At 52.1% G+C, this 20,562-nt stretch overlaps 1 protein-coding gene across 2 annotated transcripts in view; it reads left to right on the forward strand.

The window, feature by feature from the left end:
• Positions 1-20,562, forward strand: part of GALNT18 (polypeptide N-acetylgalactosaminyltransferase 18) — a 350,781-nt gene that overhangs the window by 145,836 nt on the left and 184,383 nt on the right. For both annotated transcript variants that reach the window (XM_060159658.1, XM_060159659.1), the window contains exon 2: positions 20,270-20,462. In XM_060159658.1, coding sequence (XP_060015641.1) covers positions 20,270-20,462 — 193 coding nt within the window. The remainder of the gene's footprint in view (positions 1-20,269; positions 20,463-20,562) is intronic.

Below are 20,562 nucleotides of genomic sequence, written 5' to 3' on the forward strand. Positions count from 1 at the left end.
GCCGATGCAGGGGACACGGGTTCGTGCCCCGGTCCGGGAAGATCCCACATGCCGCGGAGCGTCTGGGCCCGTGAGCCATGGCCGCTGAGCCTGCGCGTCCGGAGCCTGTGCTCCGCAATGGGAGAGGCCACAGCAGTGAGAGGCCCGCGTATGGCCAAAAAAAAAAAAAAAAAAGTTATTGGGAGGGACATTTGATTCCCAGGCAAAGGTTTTTAGGATGGGGGTCCTGGAGCCACAGGTGGACACACCATGGCAGCCGCAGGTCCTGGCAGTCCTTCCTGGTCTTCGGGTGTGGGGACAGGCCTTGGGGAGATGCTGCTACAGGCCAACCAGAGGGCTCACAGTGGTAGGAAGACACTCTCTGGAAGAAGGAAGGGGTCTGAGAATCTGCCATGGGGCCCAGCTAGTGCGGCCTTAACCAAGCTTTCAGTCAACGCCTTGTCTCTGCCAATATCTCAACTAGCCCTGGAGTAGAAAGGAGTCATATAGAGAGCAAAAGGTCAAAATTTTGCCAGTGACTAATCATCCCATCACTGTTCTCAAGGCCATACCCAAGGAATAATGGGGTCTACAGTGTGGTCACTTACCCAGCCAACTCATACCCTAATGTTAAGGAGAAAGTGAGATGCATGGAGAAGGGTAGGAGGCTTCTTCCCATTTTCTGAGAAGGTGAAAGTTCCCATCTGTGGGCCAGGCCAGAAAAGTGGGGTACAACAGAGTATAACTTCCTCTGCGCCAGCAATAGGAACATGCACAGAGAGACGGACCATGGGTGTACCTTAGTGCCTGGGGTCTCCACTCTGGGGACCAGGGGCTGAGGACTTGGTCCTGAGCCTGGAGGTCCAGGGTCTATAGCCTCAGGGACACAATAAGAGTGACAGCTGGGGCCAAGTGTGGAATAAGGGCTGTCTCTGAGCCCTCCTGAGGCAGGGAAACATCTTGGGCACAACTTCAAAATTATCCCCTTCCAGGTGTCCCTGTCAATTGGCCAAGGTAACCTGAGAGACAAAAGCAGATGGGAAGGACAGTATTTCTGGTTGTCGGGCTGGTAGTTGTTGTCTGGTCCAAGCTGAGGTTTAAAAGTTTCGGAGTGCAAGGTCTCGTGTGGCTGGTAGAGGGCAGAGGCCTGTGCTTGGGAATCTGGCTTCTCAGCCCTCGGTTTTTTTCTGTATCCTGTACTGCCACCGCTCCATGTGGCAACAATGACCTTGGTAATGCTACGGCTCGCTGACATCGACTGGTTGCTTACCAGGTCCCAGGCGTGGTAAATGCTTTCTGTGAAATGTTTTGGGTACCCTTCCCAACTCTGAGGAGGTCGGTTTTCTTTTCATCCTTTTTCCACAGCCGAGTAAACTGAGGGGCTGAGGGAGACTCAGGCACGCTCGAGGTCACAGAGGGTATGAGTGGCGGAGCTGGGAGTCAAACCCTGGTCTGTTAGATTCGGCGCTTGATGTGCTCACACACGAAGTGGATGCTAAGGGTGGCTGAGTGGCCTGTGGGGTCAGGGCTCTGAGGATGCTTGAGGCGAAGGACTGCCTGTTCCCTGATGCTCCTTCTGCCTCGCCAGCCTCCGAGGGCCTCTGTGGGCTCCTGAGGAAAAGCCTGGGCTGCCGGTGAAGGGGAAGCTGCAGATGGGAACAGTGAGGCCCACACGGTGCCATGAGGTGTCAGAAGCGCTTATAATGAGGGGCAGGTTTGCAGATCTGCCTGGATGCCTTTCATCCACTCCCTCTCTGAAGTCCTCGGGAACAGTCTGGGCCTGTGGTTTGGGACCTTCATTAGTGCTGCCCCATCTGCGACAGTCACAGAGGCAAGAAAACAGACTGGCTCCTTTGTGTTTATACAGCTCAGACTGCCTTTCCTGGCTCCCGGGATCCAAACACTAGTCCCCTCAGAGCTGGCTTATTGGCAGTGACGTAGAGTGCTGCATTCCGCTGGCCCCATCTCCAGAGGCAGCAGCTGTGCCCAACACGCTCTCCCTACCAAACCCTGGCTGCAGCAGTAGGTCCGAATGACCCTGTGTCGGTATGACCGTCCATCTGTCCAGCCAGCCAGCCCTCCAGCCCCTTGTGGAATGGCGGTACACAGGCAGTACACCTGTCTACCTGTCCATCTCATACCTACGTGTGAGGTCACTGGAGGCAGGGAGGCTGCCTCATCTTTGCATCCCTCCCGCCATGGTTCCCAGCCTTTCCCAGCGCCAACACCTGCAGAATCTGCTGCAGCCCCTCTGCAGTGACTGCTGGCTAAGCCGGTGTTCTCGAAGCGGAGGGGAGCATTTTGATTTCTAGGGGTGCTGTTTGAAAAAGCCCCCAGTTCCAAGAATCCTGCCAACAGGAAACACAGGGAAGGGGGGGTTCAATGAAGAGCCTGTGAGATCCTCCCACCCCCAACCTGGCCTCTTTTACTCTCTGGCAACCTCCCTGCAGCCCAGGCTCAGCGGCTCTGTTTCTCAACGTGCGTGCTGGGGAACACTGCATCATAAATACAGTTTGTGGTGTAGAGAAAAGACCCAGAATCTCAAAACAAGACTCAGCCGTTTATGAGAACTTCATGGCAGGAGGGAAGATGGAGCTCACCAGTGGGGCTGGGACCATCACAGCTCCGGGCCTTGAGTGGCTTTCTTTTCTATACCTGAGTATATCCAAGTGCCTTGCACAATTTGCCCTGGGGAGGGGGAATCTTCTGATGCTCAGGTCGGGAAAATGAGACATCATAATGCTCAGATGAGGAAAATAGACCTTGGCATCATCAGTTATTAAATTTCCAAAAGGCTGTTTGAAAGAGGGTAATGACACCATATTGCTACATCTGAGAGAAGGCATTGTGTTTGTCCGATAAAACACTTACGGTATATAAAAGGATTACAGTACTTGTTCAGGGGATAAAACACTAAGGGTTGCTTTGTTATGTGAGATGTGCGATGGTTTGAATTGACATGAAGTTCTGTTGATAGGGAGGAGCTCATTTCTTAGGACTTGTTAATAATTACCCTGTAGACCTTCTGCTCCAGAATCTTGGGGGATGGCCCATCTCGGGGTGAATCTGTATTGTCCCCAGACTTTCCAAGTGGACTTCTGTGTACACACTGCAGTTTGGAAACTCTTCCCCAACCCAGTGGTTCTAAATCTTGGCTGTGTATTGGAATCACCTGGAGAGGTTAAAAAACGAAACAGGGCTTCCCTGGTGGTGCAGTGGTTGAGAGTCCGCCTGCCTATGCAGGGGACACGGGTTCGTGCTCCGGTCCGGGAGGATCCCACATGCCGCGGCGCGGCTGGGCCCGTGAGCCATGGCCACTGAGCCTGCGCGTCCAGAGCCTGTGCTCCGCAGCGGGAGAGGCCACAGCAGTGAGAGGCCCGCGTACCGCAAAAAAAAAAAAAAAAAAAAAGAAACAAAAAAGATGCCTGGACCCTACCTGCAGAGATTTTGAATCGGTCAGTCTGGGGTAGGCCTGGGCATTTGTAGTTTTGTTGTTGTTTTGCTCCCCAGTTAGCACTGATGTGCAGTCAGGGTTGGGAACTCGGGTAAGCCACAGCCTCAGGGACAGTGCCTGCCTGTGCTCTGTGGGTGCATGAGTGTGTGTGGGTGTGTCTTCTGGGCTGATTCCAACCCTCAAGAGACATACATGGCCTGGACCTGGGCTCACTCCAGAACACCGAGTGGCTCCCTTTGATGCCTCTGGACGGCCATCAGATAGGCATGGCAGCATCTGCTGTGTTCAGAGGATTTTGCTGGAGTCCAGAGAAGAGCCTCTATCACGTTGCCTCTCCTGGCTCTGCGCCAGAAAAGCCCCTCTGAAGGAGCAGAGGGTAACAGCTGCAGCTGGAACCAGCCAGTCCTGGGGGTGTTCTGATTATCAAATGGTGGATGACTTAGCCTGGGGCAGCAGCAGCCGATGTAGTGGATGCCGCAGAGCCATGAGCTTGACACTTGGCGTCAGCTTCTGTGTTATTAGTGGAAAAGCCAGCAGAACCCTCTTCACCTCCCCCCGCTGTCCTCCCTCTCTGAGCACATGCACACACCCCCTCTTCTATCTTCTCTTCATCAAGAGGTTTCCTCCTCCTGGACACCAGGTTAAGAAGATGCTCTCCTCCAGACACACTGCCCCTGTTCAGAGATGATCAATTCATTTTCCCATGTTTATTTATCAAAGCCACACGTAGCTGTTAAGCAGGGCTTCTGACTTAGTATTTTTCCATGCTGAGTCTTCTAGTAATCGAGCTCAAAGCCAAGGAATTGGGTCCTTTCGTTGTGCATGTCCTTATCGTTGGGTCTTTTTGAAACTGTTTGAAGACCTAAGAATACCCTGCCCAGGTCCCACTTTCAAGATTAGATGAGCTGGAGCATGTTTAGGGTGGTGTGGCCATAGACCAGGTCTCACCTTCTGTCCTGTCTCCCTCTCACTTCTGCCCTAACCTTGCCTCTCTGTGTCATCTTCAGCAAGTCCCTGAATCTTTCTGATGGAATGAATGACTTGGCCTCTTTCTCTCCCCAGGGAAATGAGACAGAGGAACTCACTAGCCTCTGGGGTTCAAACCATTTTCTTTAGCCGATGACCCTTTCTTTAAAGGGTTTCCTATACAAAACCCTAACATATAAACAGACTCAGTCAAAGCAGCTATGGTAGAGGGGGAAAGAGGGACCTCAGCCCTCCCCTTCCCCCAGCACAGGGTCCATTTTCCCCAAGGGGGCTCCATAGATGCTCTTGAAAACCACTCTTAACTAGGTTATTTTCAACTGGGTGGGGGGCATCTTCTCTCCTATGGGGTGGTCCATATCAAAGTCTTTGGAAAGTAGGGTTAGGTGGCATGCATACTTTGAAGAAGCGGATTCCAAAATGCCATTATTTTTATTTGTTTTCAGTTGTGATAGTTAATTTATTTTCAGATTTCAAAGAATATGAAAGGAGGGTAGGGATTTTTAACATTTATGAAAAGGAGGCGTTGATTTATAAAAGGTAGCAATCCATTACTCTGGATCATTGTTTTGCAAAATGCTGGTCACAACCCATTAGTAGGTCATAGAATCAATTTCCTAGGTCACAACCAGCATTCGTTCTTAACAAAATATTGTAGCATAAAATAGAATATTCCAGAGTTAGTCACATATGGTAAGGCTAAAGACTGTTTTGTAAATTGTGGTTTCCCTTATGTATGTTTGCATGCGTGTACTAGACATAAATGTAGTTCTTACTGTAGGTTATAATCAAAAAAAGGCCAAGAGCACTGGTCTGGATGAATGGTTCCTGCGGGTCCTTTGGGCTCTGACTTTGCTCATGGCTGCATCTGGGAACTTTCTGACCCGCCGTGCTCAGCAGTGTACTGGTGAGGTATGCAGGGAGACAAGGGCTCAGGGGGCAGGACATCTGGGCAGGGTGAGCCCCTCCCCACAAGACAGCCCACGCGCTGTCCATCAATTCCATTCCTCCTCCTGGGGCCTGGCAGGAGGAGAGGAGGTTCACATGGGGCTGACCTTGCCCAAGTCCGTGGTCTAGGATGCTAACTGTGGTGTGTCTTGTAAAAGGCGAGTGGTGTGGGTGTGTGAGGGGTCTGGGGACCTTCCCTTCATGATCCCCAACAGTGGAGGAGCTTGTCACCTCCAGGTGTCTCTGGTTCATAGAAGCCACCCTCAGGACCCTGCCCAAGCTCTACCTCTCAGCCTCACCCTCCAGACTGCCTTGGTTTTTACTGCGAAGGTGCCATCCCACTGGGTCATGAGCAGAGGGCGACCTGGAGAGATCAGCACCTATGCTATGAGGAATCCTTGGGGTTTCCTGCAGACAGCACCATAGGGTTGGAATCCCCGTGTCCTAGCCCAGGTCTGCACAGTGTGACAGACTGACCCAGGAGGAAAAGTCACCACCTCCCACCCAACTCCCCAACCAGGCAGATCCGTCTTGATACAGAGGCCCTCACACAGTGGCACTGGTCTCCCCCACTCCCGTGTGGCTTCCCCGACTTCCCTTCCTCTCCTGACCTTAGCAGGAATGGGGTGAGGAGCAGAAAGCCGAGGCCGGCCTTCCTCAGGCATCCCAAGGCACCCCACCCCAGGGTACCAGCGGGCTCTGTGTTCTCTCGTCCTGTTAGGGAGGATGGAGGAGGCTTGTGTTCTAAGTGACTCTGCGGACCTGACTCTGGTGAGGAAGATGAGAAAGCGATGAGTAACCACTTCATAAACTCCGCACTGTTTGCTCATAATTCTATCCCAGCAGCCAGCATAGTACCTGCCCATAGCTACAGCAACAATTACCAGTGATTATATAGCACATAGAATGTGAGAGCCCCACATTAATTTATTCAGTCCCCACAAGGAAGAGGTATTATGATTATCCCCATTTTTCCACATTAGAAAACTGAGGCACAGAGAGGTTAAGTGACTTGTGCCGTGTCACACAGCTAGCGAGGAGTGAAGCCAAGTTCCAGACTCCAGCAGTGTGTCTCAGAGGTCTGATACTTCACTTCCAGACTAGGCTACCTCTGCACAGCTGCATCTCGATGCAATTTGTTGAGTACGTGAATTAACTTTGATTTATAACTCCAAATACATAGGGTTTAATTTCCACCTCTCTGTGGGTACCCAGAAAGGTAGGGCAAGCCCATGTGTCTTTTTCAGTGTGCCAGGGCCCACAAGGGAGCTTCCTTCTAAGCCACCCATCCGGAGGAAAGGGCATTAGAACTGGGTGCATCTCCTTCCCGAAGAGAAGGACATGCTCGTGGATCAATGAGAGGCTGTGCATCCCAGTGCCCTCTCTGGTCACCCACCAACCTTGAGGTATGGCATGGAGGTAGAACCTCAGTGCCCTAAGGTCTCTGAGCAGAGCTTTCATCCTCAGATCTGAGCCTGAGAAACTCGGGCCTCCCAGGAAGTCTGTCTTGCCCCCTCGTGATCCTTTCCTGTAGTAGGAACAGGCTTTATCATGCACTTTGAAAATCCATTTGAACAGCAAATGCTCATGATTATGGAGGTGCCTGAAGAAAGTTCAGACCCTGTGGGTGGGTAATCCTGAGACACACTGAAGTGGCCTTGTCTGACCTTGTACGTGAGGCGTGAGGGTGGATGCTTTCCAAGGGCCCTGGCTGACAGAGATAGATAAGTGTGGGACCCCCTATTCACCGTGTCCCGGACATGTAGACTTTCTTTGTCTGAAGCCCTTGCTTATTTTGTCTGGCTGAACGCTGGGCCCACCTCCTTCCTTTGCCTCAGGTGACCATGCAGCACGACTGGGTTGGTAAATTAAGAATTTGCCACATGGAAAGGACTAATTTTTCCCTCTTTCAAAGTCACAGGCATGACGGTTTTTTTGCACACATTCCGCTGGACACATGCTGCATCCATAATACAGAGCGTTAAGACATCATAAGGGTTTTCACGTCTTTCATGTGATAAATATTTTTACCGTCATGCTCGAGAAATGGATTTTGTTTGAAATGGCCTGTTTCCTTTGTTGGCTTCTTTGACATGGATTCAAAGCCTTTCCTGGTCCTGCAGGAGCCTGGGGTTGGGAGGGCCTGTTTGTTAACTTTTCTCGAAGGACAAATCCACTTTCCCTCACTGAAATACAGCCATGGCTGCCTGGGCTGGGAGATTTACGACCGAGGACAGCAATGAAAAGATGTCCAGGGAGCCAACAGCTCCTGGGAGTGGCGGTGCTTGGCCCTGGGGTGCCCACAGCCCAGGTACCTGGGAGCCTGTGAGCAGACCCCCCCCCCGCCCCAGGCCCTGGCTGCGACTACTCCCTTCTCCACTGTAAACTGCACTTAAAGATTCAGATGTGGCTGTTGAACCAGAGTGGAGTTTTTACAAGTGTTCTTCTCTCATCTTTGAAATGACACCTTTTTAACGGTCTGCCTCCATGCGGTGAGCAGCCTCTTGGGACTAGAGGAATCTGCTTTCCGGACGAGCCTTTGTGGGCTGCTGTGACTATGTGTGTGTGAGCATACAGCTGGTGATAACTGAGCAAAACAGGAACTCTGCTCTCCTCTGGGAGCCTGGTTAATAGTCCTGGGATCTGGGGATTCATATCCTCTCCCTCCACACCTGCAGAGCACCTCTCACCTCCCTGCCAACCTGACATATAGGTTGCAGGTGCCTCTGCCGATCTAGACCCGGGCACCAGTCTTGGTGAGGTGTGTCTGAGGGAGGATTTGCTGGTTTGTCCAAGGCTCGGGCTCTGGGGTTTGGCTTCCTCAGAGGTACCGGAAAGACTTGGCGATCAAGCAGGTTGTCTGTCCCCAGAGCTGCTTTGCAGAAATCCTCATGGGTGGTGGAGAACGCAGAGCAGGGAATGAGGGCATTCAGGGGCTTGGTCTACTTTTCTGGTCCAAGAATCAGCAGCTACCGAGCTGTGTGACCTCGGGCGAGTCATTTAACCTCTCTGGACTTTGGTTTGTTTATTTAAAAAATAAAAAATTTGAACTAGAGGCTTAAGGGTACCATTGAACATTCTGTTCCTAAGTGGAAACCACCAGTTCCTGTATGAGCTGAACCACCTTAGAATCACATTTGAGAACATGAAAGGGTCTTATAGAGCAGGGGTCCCCAACCCCTGGGCTGCGGACCGGTAGCGGTCCGCTGCCTGTTAGGAACCGGGCCGTACAGCAGGAGGGGAGTGGCGGGTGGTCCAGCGAGTGAAGCTTCATTTGCTGCCCCCCATCGCTCCCCATCTCTCATGTTACCTCCTGAACCAACACCTCCCCACCCCCTCCACTGTCCGTGGAAAAATTGTCTTCCACCAAACTGGTCCCTGTTGCCGAAAAGGTTGGGGACCGCTGTTACAGAGCATTTCATCCCACCCTCTTATGTTTACCCAGAAGAAAACTGAGGCCTGAAGAGAGGAAGCGACTTGCCCGTTCACAGAGTGAATGAGCTGCAGAGCCAGGGCTAGAAGGAGGCCGGTGATTCCAGTCACCTCTACAGCCTGCTTCTCAGTGAGGCCCCTCCAGTAGCCTCAGCATCCCCTGGGAATTTGTTAGAAATGCACATTCTCAGGCCTCACCCTAGACCTCCTGCTGAATCAGAAACTCTGGGAGGGGGGCCCAGCGTGATCCTTGATTGAACAAGCCCTCTGGGTAAGTCTGATGCCTGTTAACGTTTGGGAGCCACTGCAAGACAGCACGTGGCTGTCCCTTTAAGACCAGAAGAAAGACACTGGAAACCGGCAGGCTTCCCTGGAGAGGCTGAGACTGGAGGGAAAAGGGTAGAGTAATAGTACAGAGGAAGGGACACACTCTTCCCAGCTGACCTCAGGCTGTAGATTTCCCAAAGCAAGGACTCTCCTGTAGCCTGTCCCGGCACCTAAGAGCTGCAGCTGTTGCAGGCGTCTGAAGTTGGTCTGGGTTGCCGGCTGCCGTGCTGCAAAGGACTACATTTCTTTCTCACTGTTGAGCCCAGCTGTTCCCATCTGTGCGTCTGTGCCCGGAGAAGCATGCCACTTTAACATCAACAGGGTCACCAGCTAGTTCGTTCCAAGAAATTGATGTGTGGAAACAGTGTTTTATGTGTGAATGGTGAAGTGTATATTTAGAAGTCCGGGTGCTCAGCTCCAGGCTGACAGCTCTCAGGAAAAAAAAAAAAAGGTGGTATGTGCTTCAGAGTTCATTATATCTCCTAGGCAGAAATCTAGGTTTAAAGGGTTGCTTGAAAGTAGCACATAATGGCACCTATAAATCCCGGTTCCGGAGGTACGTACATTTGTCACTCCCTAAAATGACTTTTTCACATGTTCTTTATGTGGTTGGCTCAGAGCATAAAAACTTGGACCTTTACTAGCAGCTTTCATTCTGCATAATTTCTAATCAAGTCCATTTCCGTTTCCATGAGTGTGTGTGTGCACACGCTGAGCTCTGGCTATCCCTACCTGCCCAGCTGTCTCAGCTGTGAGCTTAGCCACACCCAGGCCCAGAACCCACCCTGTGCAGTGGGGAGAGGGCACAGTAGTCCCAGGCTGGCAAGGGAGCAGGTGTGAGATGTGTCTGGCTGTGAGAGGCCATCACAGAGTATCTGGAGTGAGCTCACGGAGTCGGATGAATGCCTGTTCCTTGCCTGCCATGTCAGCCCAGAATGGAATGACTGTGCTTCTCCCTAGGGAGAAGTGACGTGGTCTGATGTCTGTTTTGAAGACATTACCTGGGCTGCCATGTGGAGACTGGACTGTAGGAGGCTGAGGTGGAGGCAGGCTGCCATTAGGAGACCCATGGCTCCACTCCCCTGACTCCTTCTCTAGTTTCTTGCTAGGACCTGCCGCCCTTCCTGAGTCCTAGCCTTTTCTCATCCTTGCCAGTCCCTGCCAGGGTGCCTGACTCCTCTGTCCTCTGTCCCAGCCACGCCCAGGGTCCTGTTCACAGTGACTTGAACATCCAGGATCGTAACTACCTTTGTCCTTTCAGGCTGGGGCTGGATTAGGTGGGCTAGCGTTGTGTCTAGTACAACGTTGAGGCTAGTACCTGGGCAATCAGAGTGGGCTGTCATGGAACGAGGCAGACAGCTGATTCACAGCCAGTGTCCTGGAGGGAGGTGCTGTTGACCAGCAGGCAGATCCTAGCTAACACTTTCACCCAGCTTACAAGGTGCCCGGCACTGTTCTGAGTGGACACAGGTTCACTCCTCCATTCCTCTCTACTACCCAACAAGGCAGGTATTGTTTTCCTATGTACTAGTGAGGAAACTGAGGCACAGAGCAGTTATGACCTGGCCGTCTAGTAGATGCAGTAGCCAGGAGCCACAGCGTGTGCTACCCCTACACCAGAGTTCAGAAAACTGCAGCCCAGGGGCCAAATCTGACATGCTGCCTGCTGTAGAAATACTCTTCTTGGAACAAAGCCACCCCCACTCATTTACACATCATCTATGGCTGCTTTCCAGAGATATGGCAGAGTTGAGTAGTTGTAACCAAGACCCTGAGACCTGCAAACCTAAAATATTCACTGCTGGTCCTTTACAGAAAAGGTTTGCCCATCTCTGCGGTATATCATACTGCTTCTCACGACTCCCATGAAATTGAATGCAGATTGTTTTATGTATGTGCCAGTGGGTAATTTTTCAGATTCTCAGATGAGAAACCCCCCCAAGACAATAGAACTGCAGCTTTAGGGAGTTTGGAAAGCCAGAGTTTTGGGCAACCAACTGCCAACACCAATTCAAAGCACAGCCGCAGAGGCAGGGCCAGCGGTGAGACGGGGACAGTTCAGTCAGAGCTGCTGGGAAAGAAACAGAGAGGCAGGAGGGTGATTGCTGCAGTACCTGCCTCACTCCATCCAGGCTCTCGTGCGTTGTTCAGTAGCTGGTGTATGAGGGACGCAGGGCCAAGGTGGCTTCAAGATCATGGGCGGGACCCCTCCACAGCTCACGGCCACCTGCTGTCCTCGTGTGCACCTGCTCCTTTGTAGAACCTGGCTGGCAGCCCTGCCCTGATTGCCTGGGTGTATCCCCTCGTGCAGTCCCAGCGCAGTGTCAGGGAGGAGAGAGCCACTGTGCTGAGAGCTGGGGAATGGTCAGCTCTCGACAAACGTGAGCTGTTTTTCCTTTGCCTCTTAGGATTCCAGCCCTGAGAGCAGAGTATTAGAATCGCGCCTTTATAAGTAGCAAACCCCACAATGATGGAACGCTTACTGGGGTAGGCAGAATAATGTGCCCCTCACAAAGATCTGTACATACTAATCTCTGGAACCTGTGAATACGTTTCCTGACATAGCAATGGGGAGTTAAGGTTGCAGATGGAATTATGGGTGTTAATCCGTTGACCTTAAAACAGGGAGAGCATTCAGGATTATCCAGGTGGGCCCGTTGTCATCGTGGGGTCCTTAAAAGTGGCAGAGGAGATCAGAAGAGGTCAGACGGATGCCACATGAGAAGGACTTAACCCACTGTTGTTGGCACTGACCGTGAAGTAAGAGGGTCATGGGCCAAGGAAAGCAGGTGGCCTCTAGGAGCCGGAAAGGAGGATTCAAGAGTTCTCCTCTAGAACATCCAGAAAGGAACACAGACCTGCCAGTACCTTGATTTTATCTCAGAGAGACCCTGTCAGACCCTTGACCTCCAGAACTGCAAGATAATAAACTTGTGTTTTCAGTCACTGAATTTGTGGTCGTTTGTTACGGCAGCAACAGGGAACTACTCCACTTACCAGGAACCTGACAGTTTGCTAAGCACTTTACTGATGCCACCAACTCACCTAATCTTTGCGGTGAGTGAGAAATATTATTATCCTCATCAAATAGATGAGCCAGCTGAGGTTCAGAGAGGTTGACAAAGGTCACATAGCCGGTCAAGGGCAGAGCTGACTTTAGACCACCTGCAGGAGGCTGCCCTTCGCCGTGCAGGCCTGACCCCGCCTGGTAGGGAGGCATTCTGAGGAAGCTGCTTTTCTTTCCCCGCGGTGCTCTTCAGGTGCCAGAGGAAGGTCTTCCGGATTTGTCTTTGCCAAGACGAATGAAGTTGTTATGCAGACGATTTGAATGGCGTGGGACCTGAGGCTGTCTGTCAGAGCTCGTTTCTTCCCATTATCTCCAAGCCCTTTCCTGCCAGATCCTACTTCTTTCTCTTAGCAGTTCTCTTAGTTTTCTCTTTCGGGAAGAGAAAGCCTAATTGTAGGGGCTGCTGGCAAAAGACCTTCAGCTCGTGTCCTAATGCACGCCTAGAAGTGGAGAGGGGGGAAGACCCTCAACTCAACAGAATACTTCGCTTCTTTACTAGTAGGGCTCTTAGCACATAAAACATCTGAAAATTTCCCCTTAGGAACCCAAGTACAAGGGGAGGCGTAATGTCTTGCTTTTCGAGGTATAAGAAAAGCATCACGGTGATGTGCTCAAGTCCTCCTTTTTCTCTCTAATGGAACACAAACACTGGGTCTCTCTCACAGACTGGGAAACGGGGTTTTGCCCAGGGTTGGAGGTGAGGGTCGACTGAGGCCTCCTGCCTCTCAGGACCACCTGCTTCCCACAGGCTCTCGGTGCCTCACTCTGGCTGGGACAGGCCGAGGGGCCCCACTTTGGACCGGGGTCTGATGGAAGAGAAGGGAGGTGGACACACATCCCGGGCCGTGGAAGTGGCACGGCCGACCGACGGCAAGCAGAGACCAGCCGCTGTTGTGCTGGGGTGAACCACCCCCTGTGTGGTGGTGTGAATCCTGCCTCACGAGCACTGCTCCGATGAACTGGCTTTGATGCTCTGCAGACGCGGCTGCCTGGGCTTCTCAGGCTGGCGGGGCCCAGGCATCAGGCTCTTTAGTGAGAACAGTGGTCCCTTATCATCAGCGGGAAGCCAGCAGGCAGGTGATACAAACGTACATTTCGGGATATTCTATTAGCCCTTTTCTTTTTAACCCCAAATAAAGCATGCAACAAGACATCTCAAGAACGGAAGAAAACTTTTCTAAAAATCATTGAATTGTACTTTTGAAAAGGGCGAATTTTGTGGTATGTAAATTGCACCCCAATAAAGCTGTTAAAAAAAATAAAAGGAATGGAAGGAAAGGCAACAGCCTTTATGAATTCTTATCTGGGATATTCAGCACTGCTGGCTCCATTATTTAATGCTTAGCCTTCATCCTTCCAAAAGCTGACTCACAGTGGCTCTCCCCAGCAGCCTGGCAGTCTGTTCCTGTCTCACAGTAAAGGAAATGGAGACTAGCAGGGCTGGGCTGTGGAGCTTGTCCAGAAACAATGAAGAGCAGACCCAGTTGTGGGGTGAGAGGAGGTCCCCAGGACACTCCTGGAGGCGGACCAGGAGACAGGACAGTCTGTGCCTGTCCCCCGGATGAACTTAGACCTAAGGCCCCGGTGCACATGGCAGGCAGTTACCTGGGACACCGGCCTGGCTGTCCTGCTTCCTCCCACCTCCCTGCTCCTGGGCTCTGGATCTCACCACCAAACACCAAAGCTTCAGAAACCAGAATAGCACTGGCTGCAGGGCAGAGTGAGGCCCCCCTCCCCAGCCACCCTGAAAGAGGGGCATATAGGAAACCGAGAAAAACCATAAGAAACAAGAGGGCTCCACTGCTTTCCTGGGGTAACAGTCCTAAAGGCGCCCATACACAGGGACCAGAAGCAGAGCTGCCACTTCCAATGAGCACACAGGCCAGCATGGGCAGAGGGCTAAGGGTCCTCAGCCATGTGAGCCACGTCCTAGGTGGCTCTGTCTGTCCCCTCGGTAGAGCTTGGCCAGTCCTGCTGTCCAGCCCCAAATCACTTTGACCTCCAGCAACACTCATGCAATGGAACCCCTTCTGTTGCTATTTTAGGATTCACCCTAAAATCCAAGGGCAGAGCCAGGTGCTGGGTTTTTGCTTTGGGAGAGGCCTGGGCTACAGCCTCTCCTGCAGCTCCTCCAAAAAGGCCACCAGCACCTCAGAGTTTCCACTGAAGTGCATGACAGGAGCTGACAAAATGGCCCAGCTTCAAAAGATGGGGATCTCCAGGAACGTGGTCCTAGAGAGGACAGGTGGTCAGAAGTGGGTGGGACTGGGCAGCATCACAATGTCTGTTTCACTCCCAAACCCGTTTTCTTTCCACTCCATCGTGCAGTCTCAGCACTGCCCAGACTCTGGAGCAAAAGCAGCTGGGCAAGCCCCCGCGCGGGCTGCTCTCTGAGACGGCTGCCCTCGTGCAGGTACTCGTCCTGCTTTCAGCACAGCGGCTTCGGGAGCCTCACAGGCTTGGCTGGGTCTCCAGACGTGCTCATCGTGCCTGCCTGGTGAGCCTGGGCTCCGTGCTCAGCCCTGCGGCCTTGGGTGTGTTAATTGCTCAAAGCTTCGCAAGCTCCTTTCCTGCCCCACTTCCCTCCTGTCTCCGTGAATTAGCATGGAAGCTGTCAGGACCTGAATCGGTAATTCTCTGCTCTCATTAGTGGGCTGCATGTCAAGCACTGTGGGCGTATCTCTGAGACCATATTGTGGCATTTCCTGGATGCCCTCTGTGATCACTGGCAGAACTTTCTGGAAAACAGGTCATGCACAGTGACGCCCAGGCACTCACATGGGGAACGGATGAGCTGAGTGAAAGGTCTCCAGAAACCCATAATTCTTTCTCACAGGGGCCTCCGAGGAAGGGCTCGAGCAAGTAATGGTCAAATTGTACTTATCCAGCCAGACACAGACGCTAACCAATGTGCATGAACGGGGCTCCTGGGCGGGCCGGGCATACGCCTTTCAGTTGCTGGCTGGTGGAAAGATCTGGATCATTCCAAGAAAAGGGCCAGAGCAGCTGGGGTTAGAGGGCCACCCGGAGGGACTCTGGGAAGCAGCTGTTTACCAGCGCTGTGAAGGTATCTCAGTGGTTTAACAACTGCTGTGAACCAGTGCAGGCCAGCTGAGCAGCCTCCCGGGACCTGAAGTTTCTCCAGTCCTCAAGCCAGACAGTGTATCTCGCCCATGACATGGAGGCGGGGCTGCCGTCAGGAGTATGGTTTCAACGTCAAGTTCTTTTACATCTCTGACCTGCAGTTTCCTCTCATCTTTGATGGGAATGATAGAACCTATATCACAGGGCCACTGCGATGGCCTGGCCTCACCACCTGGCAGGGCCAGTGCAATGGAATTGGGGTACAGTGTACGAGGGGATCAGCTCCAGGGGCAAAGGTTTTGCAGCAAACACCCAAGATTAGTCTGTAGTCCCCTCCTCAGTGGACCTCATTTTTGAGTGGCACTTTGGACAGTACCTTTGGTGATGGTTAGTAGGTGGCACTTTGGCATACGTGCTTGTAGCTTCATAAACTATTTCCAAATCACATGGCCAATCCAGGGCCTTTCAGACTTACAGTCTGCACTGTTGTTCTTCCTTCCCCATCCACAGGCCGTCCCAGGCCTGCTGGGGCCCTGACAGCTCTGGTTCTTGTTCTCCAGTTTCTGCTCAGTAGAGCCACCTGTCCAGAGGCTGAGAGAGACAGTTGGCCATGGGAAGTCCCGAGCAGAGAGGGGCATAGCATGGCAGCGTCTCTCCAGCTGATGGGTTTCCTCAGGCCCCACTGGCTCCCTTCCTGCTCACACCACGTGGTTGTTTGTGGTGAGTCAGGGAAGGCAGAGGAATAGCTCCCCTGCCTGGGCATTACACAGGTGCCGCTTGAGCCCCGTGTGTGGCTGTCTGGTGAAATGACCCTTCACTGTTCCCTCTCAGTCTCTTCTCCCTAGGATGCAGACAAGCACTAGGGCTGGGTGAAGAATGGGCTGGGACCACAGCCCCTGTGCTGTTCTAAGGATCCTCCAAACACTGGCTCAGCCGCCGGACTGAGTTCACTGTGCCCTGCTCATCTGCGCCATGAATGACCTCTTCCCTTGGGTGCCCTCAGCCCCCTGCATAGACACCTCTCTCTGGTCACCCCCTCAGTTGGTCAGGCATGGCCGAGTAGGACTGAACCCCAGCAGGGGCCACAGCCTGCATCTGCTCCTGGGGTGGGGGGCGGGTCTCATCCCTGGATGAGAGACATCCGTGGGTCTGGCCCCTCACCAGATGTGTCCAGACTCCCCTGGCCCCCTGCAGAGGACCCAGCCAAGGCTCTTGCCTGGGGCCTCTTTACAGCTCCAACTACGTCAGACATGGTCCTCCTTGTAGGTCTGCTTTCTTAGTGGAGAGTGAGGGGAGTTGGGTCTAGGACTGGTTAAGGGGAGGTCACTCTTTGTAGACATGGAAACCCTTCATCTGGGGGCTACACAGCAGCAGCATCTTCCAGAGCTGGGACCTCAGGGCCAGGCCATTCCTCTTTGTAATCTGAACTCAAGAAGTGTCAGTGGAAGAGCACCCCGGTGGGCTGTGAGGCTGTGTGGGTCCTTAGCCGCTGATGCCCACCGAGCTAACATTTATTATGTGCCAGGCACTGTGCTAAGCTCCTTACATGGACCAGCTCATTGAATACACTCCAATAGCCTATGAAGAAGGTACTTTTAGTATCCATTCCACTTTCCAGATGAGGAACCAAAGTGCAGATAAGCTACACTAAACTGGCAAATGGTCGAGCTGGAGTATGGATTCTGTCTCTACAGCCAGTGCTCGTAAGGAAACAAAATGAATGGATTAGCAGAGGCAAAGCCTCCTTACCTAAGAGATGTCACATGTAAGGTGTAGAGCAGGGGGTCAGCATACTTTTTCTTAAAGGGTCAGAAAGTACATATTTTCCACTTTGCAAGCCATATGGTCTCTGTCATACCCAGTCTGCCTTTGTAAGCTCTAAAGCAGCTATAGCTAACACGTAAGCAAGTGAATGTGATGTGTTCCAATAAAGCTTTATTTACATAATAGATGGTGGGCCAGATTTGGCCCTCAGACCATAGTTTCCCACCCCTGATGCAGAGGAAAGCTTCAATGCCCTTGACAAACTGGGTGACCTCAGATTAGTCATTTAACATCTTCATCTTTGGTTTCCTCTTGTCTAATAACTAACCACTATGGGGTACTTATTAACTGATTTGTTTTAAGATGATGCACTGAGCCCCTTGTAAGAGCCACTTACTGTGCTGGGAGCCAAAGATACAGCAGGGAACAAGACAGAGGTCGTCCTGTTCTCATGGAGTCCACACCTGTGAGCATGACAGAGGTAACCTTGGGTAAGGACATCAGCTAGCACCGTGCTTCGCTCAGGCAGAAATTCAACAAATATACCTCTTCCCATTGTCACGCCCCTGACTCATTATTCAGGACCCACTGCTTTCAAGTTTGTTGTCATTTGTACCCATACTGAGTAAAAAGGCAGGAGCATGTGGTGGAACCCAGGACTTGAATATGTTTATAATCCATTTTTATGAAACACTGGCCTAATTGTGAATTATAATTTTTTCATTAACTGATCTCATTTTACTTGGTAATATCCATAGGTATGTGCGAGCAGTAAAACTCCATTTCTGCTAAATATTATATGATTCAGTTGATTCACTGATTTAGATTATTACTACCCCCCATTCCAAATGAGTGAGTCATCCATCTTTTGAGAGATAACAAGGACCTTCAAGATCAGATGAGCCCCGTGTTACCCTTCAAGCATACCTAGTTGGGGGGCCAAAGGCAGCCTGAGTTCTAGGAAGGTGCTTTGAGTAGCACCACAGTCCTAAAAGCTCTTGCTTTGTCATAGAAATGCACATGTAGGTTGCATTTTACTCTTTAATACGTCCTAATATGTTTAACATATCCGAGTTTCCTTCTGTATCTTTAAGGAAAATTGGTAACTGAGATGATAGGTCACGTTTGTCTTTGGAATTCACCTCTCTCCAGCCCTTTGCTCTGTAGAGGCAGTGCGGCTTCATGGTTAGGACTACTGCCTCGGGGGACAGACATCCTGACATTGCACCTCAGCTACTGCACTTCCTTCTGAGTGAACCGGGGCGAGTTTCCCATCCTCTCTGTGCCTCACCTTCATTATCTGTAAAATGGAGACAGTAGCACTTCCCACCTGGTAGGGTGAGTTCAGTCGATATGTGAAAAATGCTTAGAGTAGAGCCTGACTCATGGTAAACTCAGCAAGTGCTAGCCGTGATAGTTATCTCAGGAGTTACGTGGATCTCCAGTCTGGGGTATGTCCCAAGGACATGGCCCCTGAAGAGGAGAGGTGCATACGCATTTTCATCCAGCGCCTGCGAGTCCCAGCTCCATTTACAGAAGCTTTGGCATCTCTCTGACTGAGGTCTCTGGCATCGGCATGCTCGCTCTGCTTCCAGAATCTTCGGCTCTCTAATTTGCAGGGAGCTACGACAGCTCCATTCTGTCCATGACACCCTCTGCGCACCTCCAGTGATGGGGGCTTCCTCCCCCTGAAGCACCCCTTCCTAGGTGCTGGAAGGGTCCCCCTCTTACTCCTAGGCCTCCTCTGCTTCCCAGACTGGCTCTTCCAAGAGTCCGTCAGGAGGAAGTGGTGGTAAGAGGAAGTGGTCTGCAGCTCTGAGCTCTCCAACCTTGAAGACCATGGAACCCTAACCCCTGGCCAGTCTCGGCCTGTACCTTTAAGTTACCTGGCATAGGTGTGCTTGCACCTACTGGCTCCATACAGACAGCTGAGGGGACTTTGGCAAGTGTGCCAAGCCTGCCTCTCCTGTTCCTATAACCCCCCTTCTGCTTCCTCCTGGTCCCTGTCTCATTCCAGGCTCCTGACTCTGTCTCTTACATCATGTTTATGAGCATGGAAGGCGCCGTCCAGTGACCTTGGCATCTCTATCCAGTTTTTCTGATTGCTGACCTTGAATGGTGGGCCTGACTACCCGTCCCTGGGAACGAATTCCATAGTCTTGACCTGTCGGCCTATGTCCTGGCAAGACCTACCCATTATCGCCATAAAAGAAGGACTTAAATGACCCTCCAGGCTCCTCTTGCTATAGCAACCCTGATTACCATTTGTTGTGCACTTATTCTGAGACAAGTGTTTTATATACATGATTGTATGTAATCCTCACAGATCTTGGGGGTGGTGGGTGGGTATTATTATTCCCACATTACAGGTGGGGAAATCAAGGCGTCAAGAGGTTGAGTGTTTGCTTGTGGTCATGTAGCCAGTGAATGGTGGAGCAGGGATATATTTGAATCCAAGCCTCTGCTCTTATAGGTAACAATGCCTCTTCCATTTTTCTTGGAAGCTTCCAGGAAAACGATGAGCTCTTCTTGACCTGGTGTGAGCACTGCCCCCCACAAAGTCTACCAGGGGTCCAATGAGCAGTGCCCAGAGTGCGTGGAGGTTTGGGGATGGTATGGCTGTCCCCTGTGCCAACGATTCCCTGTCCTGGTGGGCAGAGCCTGAGGCAGCAGGAGGCAGTCTGGCCGAGGGTCCTTGCAGCCAGGTGAATGTCATATGGTGGGACCAGGAAACTCACAGCAGGACCAGACAGTGGAGACAGACGTGGACTGGCAAGAACTGGGCAGGGGAGCAGATGCCCAGCTCGGGGACCTGGATGTGGGACAGGTTCAGAGCTGGCAGGGAATGGGGGTACGATCTGGGGAAAGAGAAGCAGAAGTCCCATTCGCGGGCTGGGACCGGCATCTCTGATGAGAAGGAAGACTGGGAAAGGAGAAGGTTCTAACTTAAAGCCATGGGGCGTCAGGATCACACCCATCGGCTTCCCAGCAGACCCTGTTGGGTATATTTCTATATCCGTTGCGCTAGTGGTTGTTGGGTGGGTGAATGGATGTATGGATGGATAAATGAGTTTGCGGAAGCATGAAGATTCTAGTCTCCCTTCCCCCACCCCTAAAGTTGGGGCTAAGATTGCTTTACCCAAGACAATGGTGAGGAAGGGAAAGGGGTTGTCATGGCATATGCAGGGGTGCGCTCTGACCCACTGTCTCCTTATCCCTTCTTTCTCCAGAGGCCCCCGCCAAACCTGAGGAGGCAGAGGCTGAGCCCTTCACAGACTCCTCTCTGTTTGCACACTGGGGCCAGGAGCTCAGCCCCGAAGGCCGGCGTGTGGCCCTGAAGCAGTTCCAGTACTACGGCTACAATGCCTACCTCAGTGACCGCCTACCCCTCGACCGGCCCCTGCCTGACCTCAGACCCAGTGGGTGAGCAGAGTCAGTGGCCGGGCCCTTGTTGACCTGCAGGTGGGGGGGTGGGGTCACCACAGTGCTGGGGACAGAGCTAGGACTTGGTGTCTGGACTCCT

The sequence above is a fragment of the Lagenorhynchus albirostris genome, chromosome 9 (assembly GCF_949774975.1).
Source record: "Lagenorhynchus albirostris chromosome 9, mLagAlb1.1, whole genome shotgun sequence".
Taxonomy (NCBI): Eukaryota; Metazoa; Chordata; class Mammalia; order Artiodactyla; family Delphinidae; genus Lagenorhynchus; species Lagenorhynchus albirostris.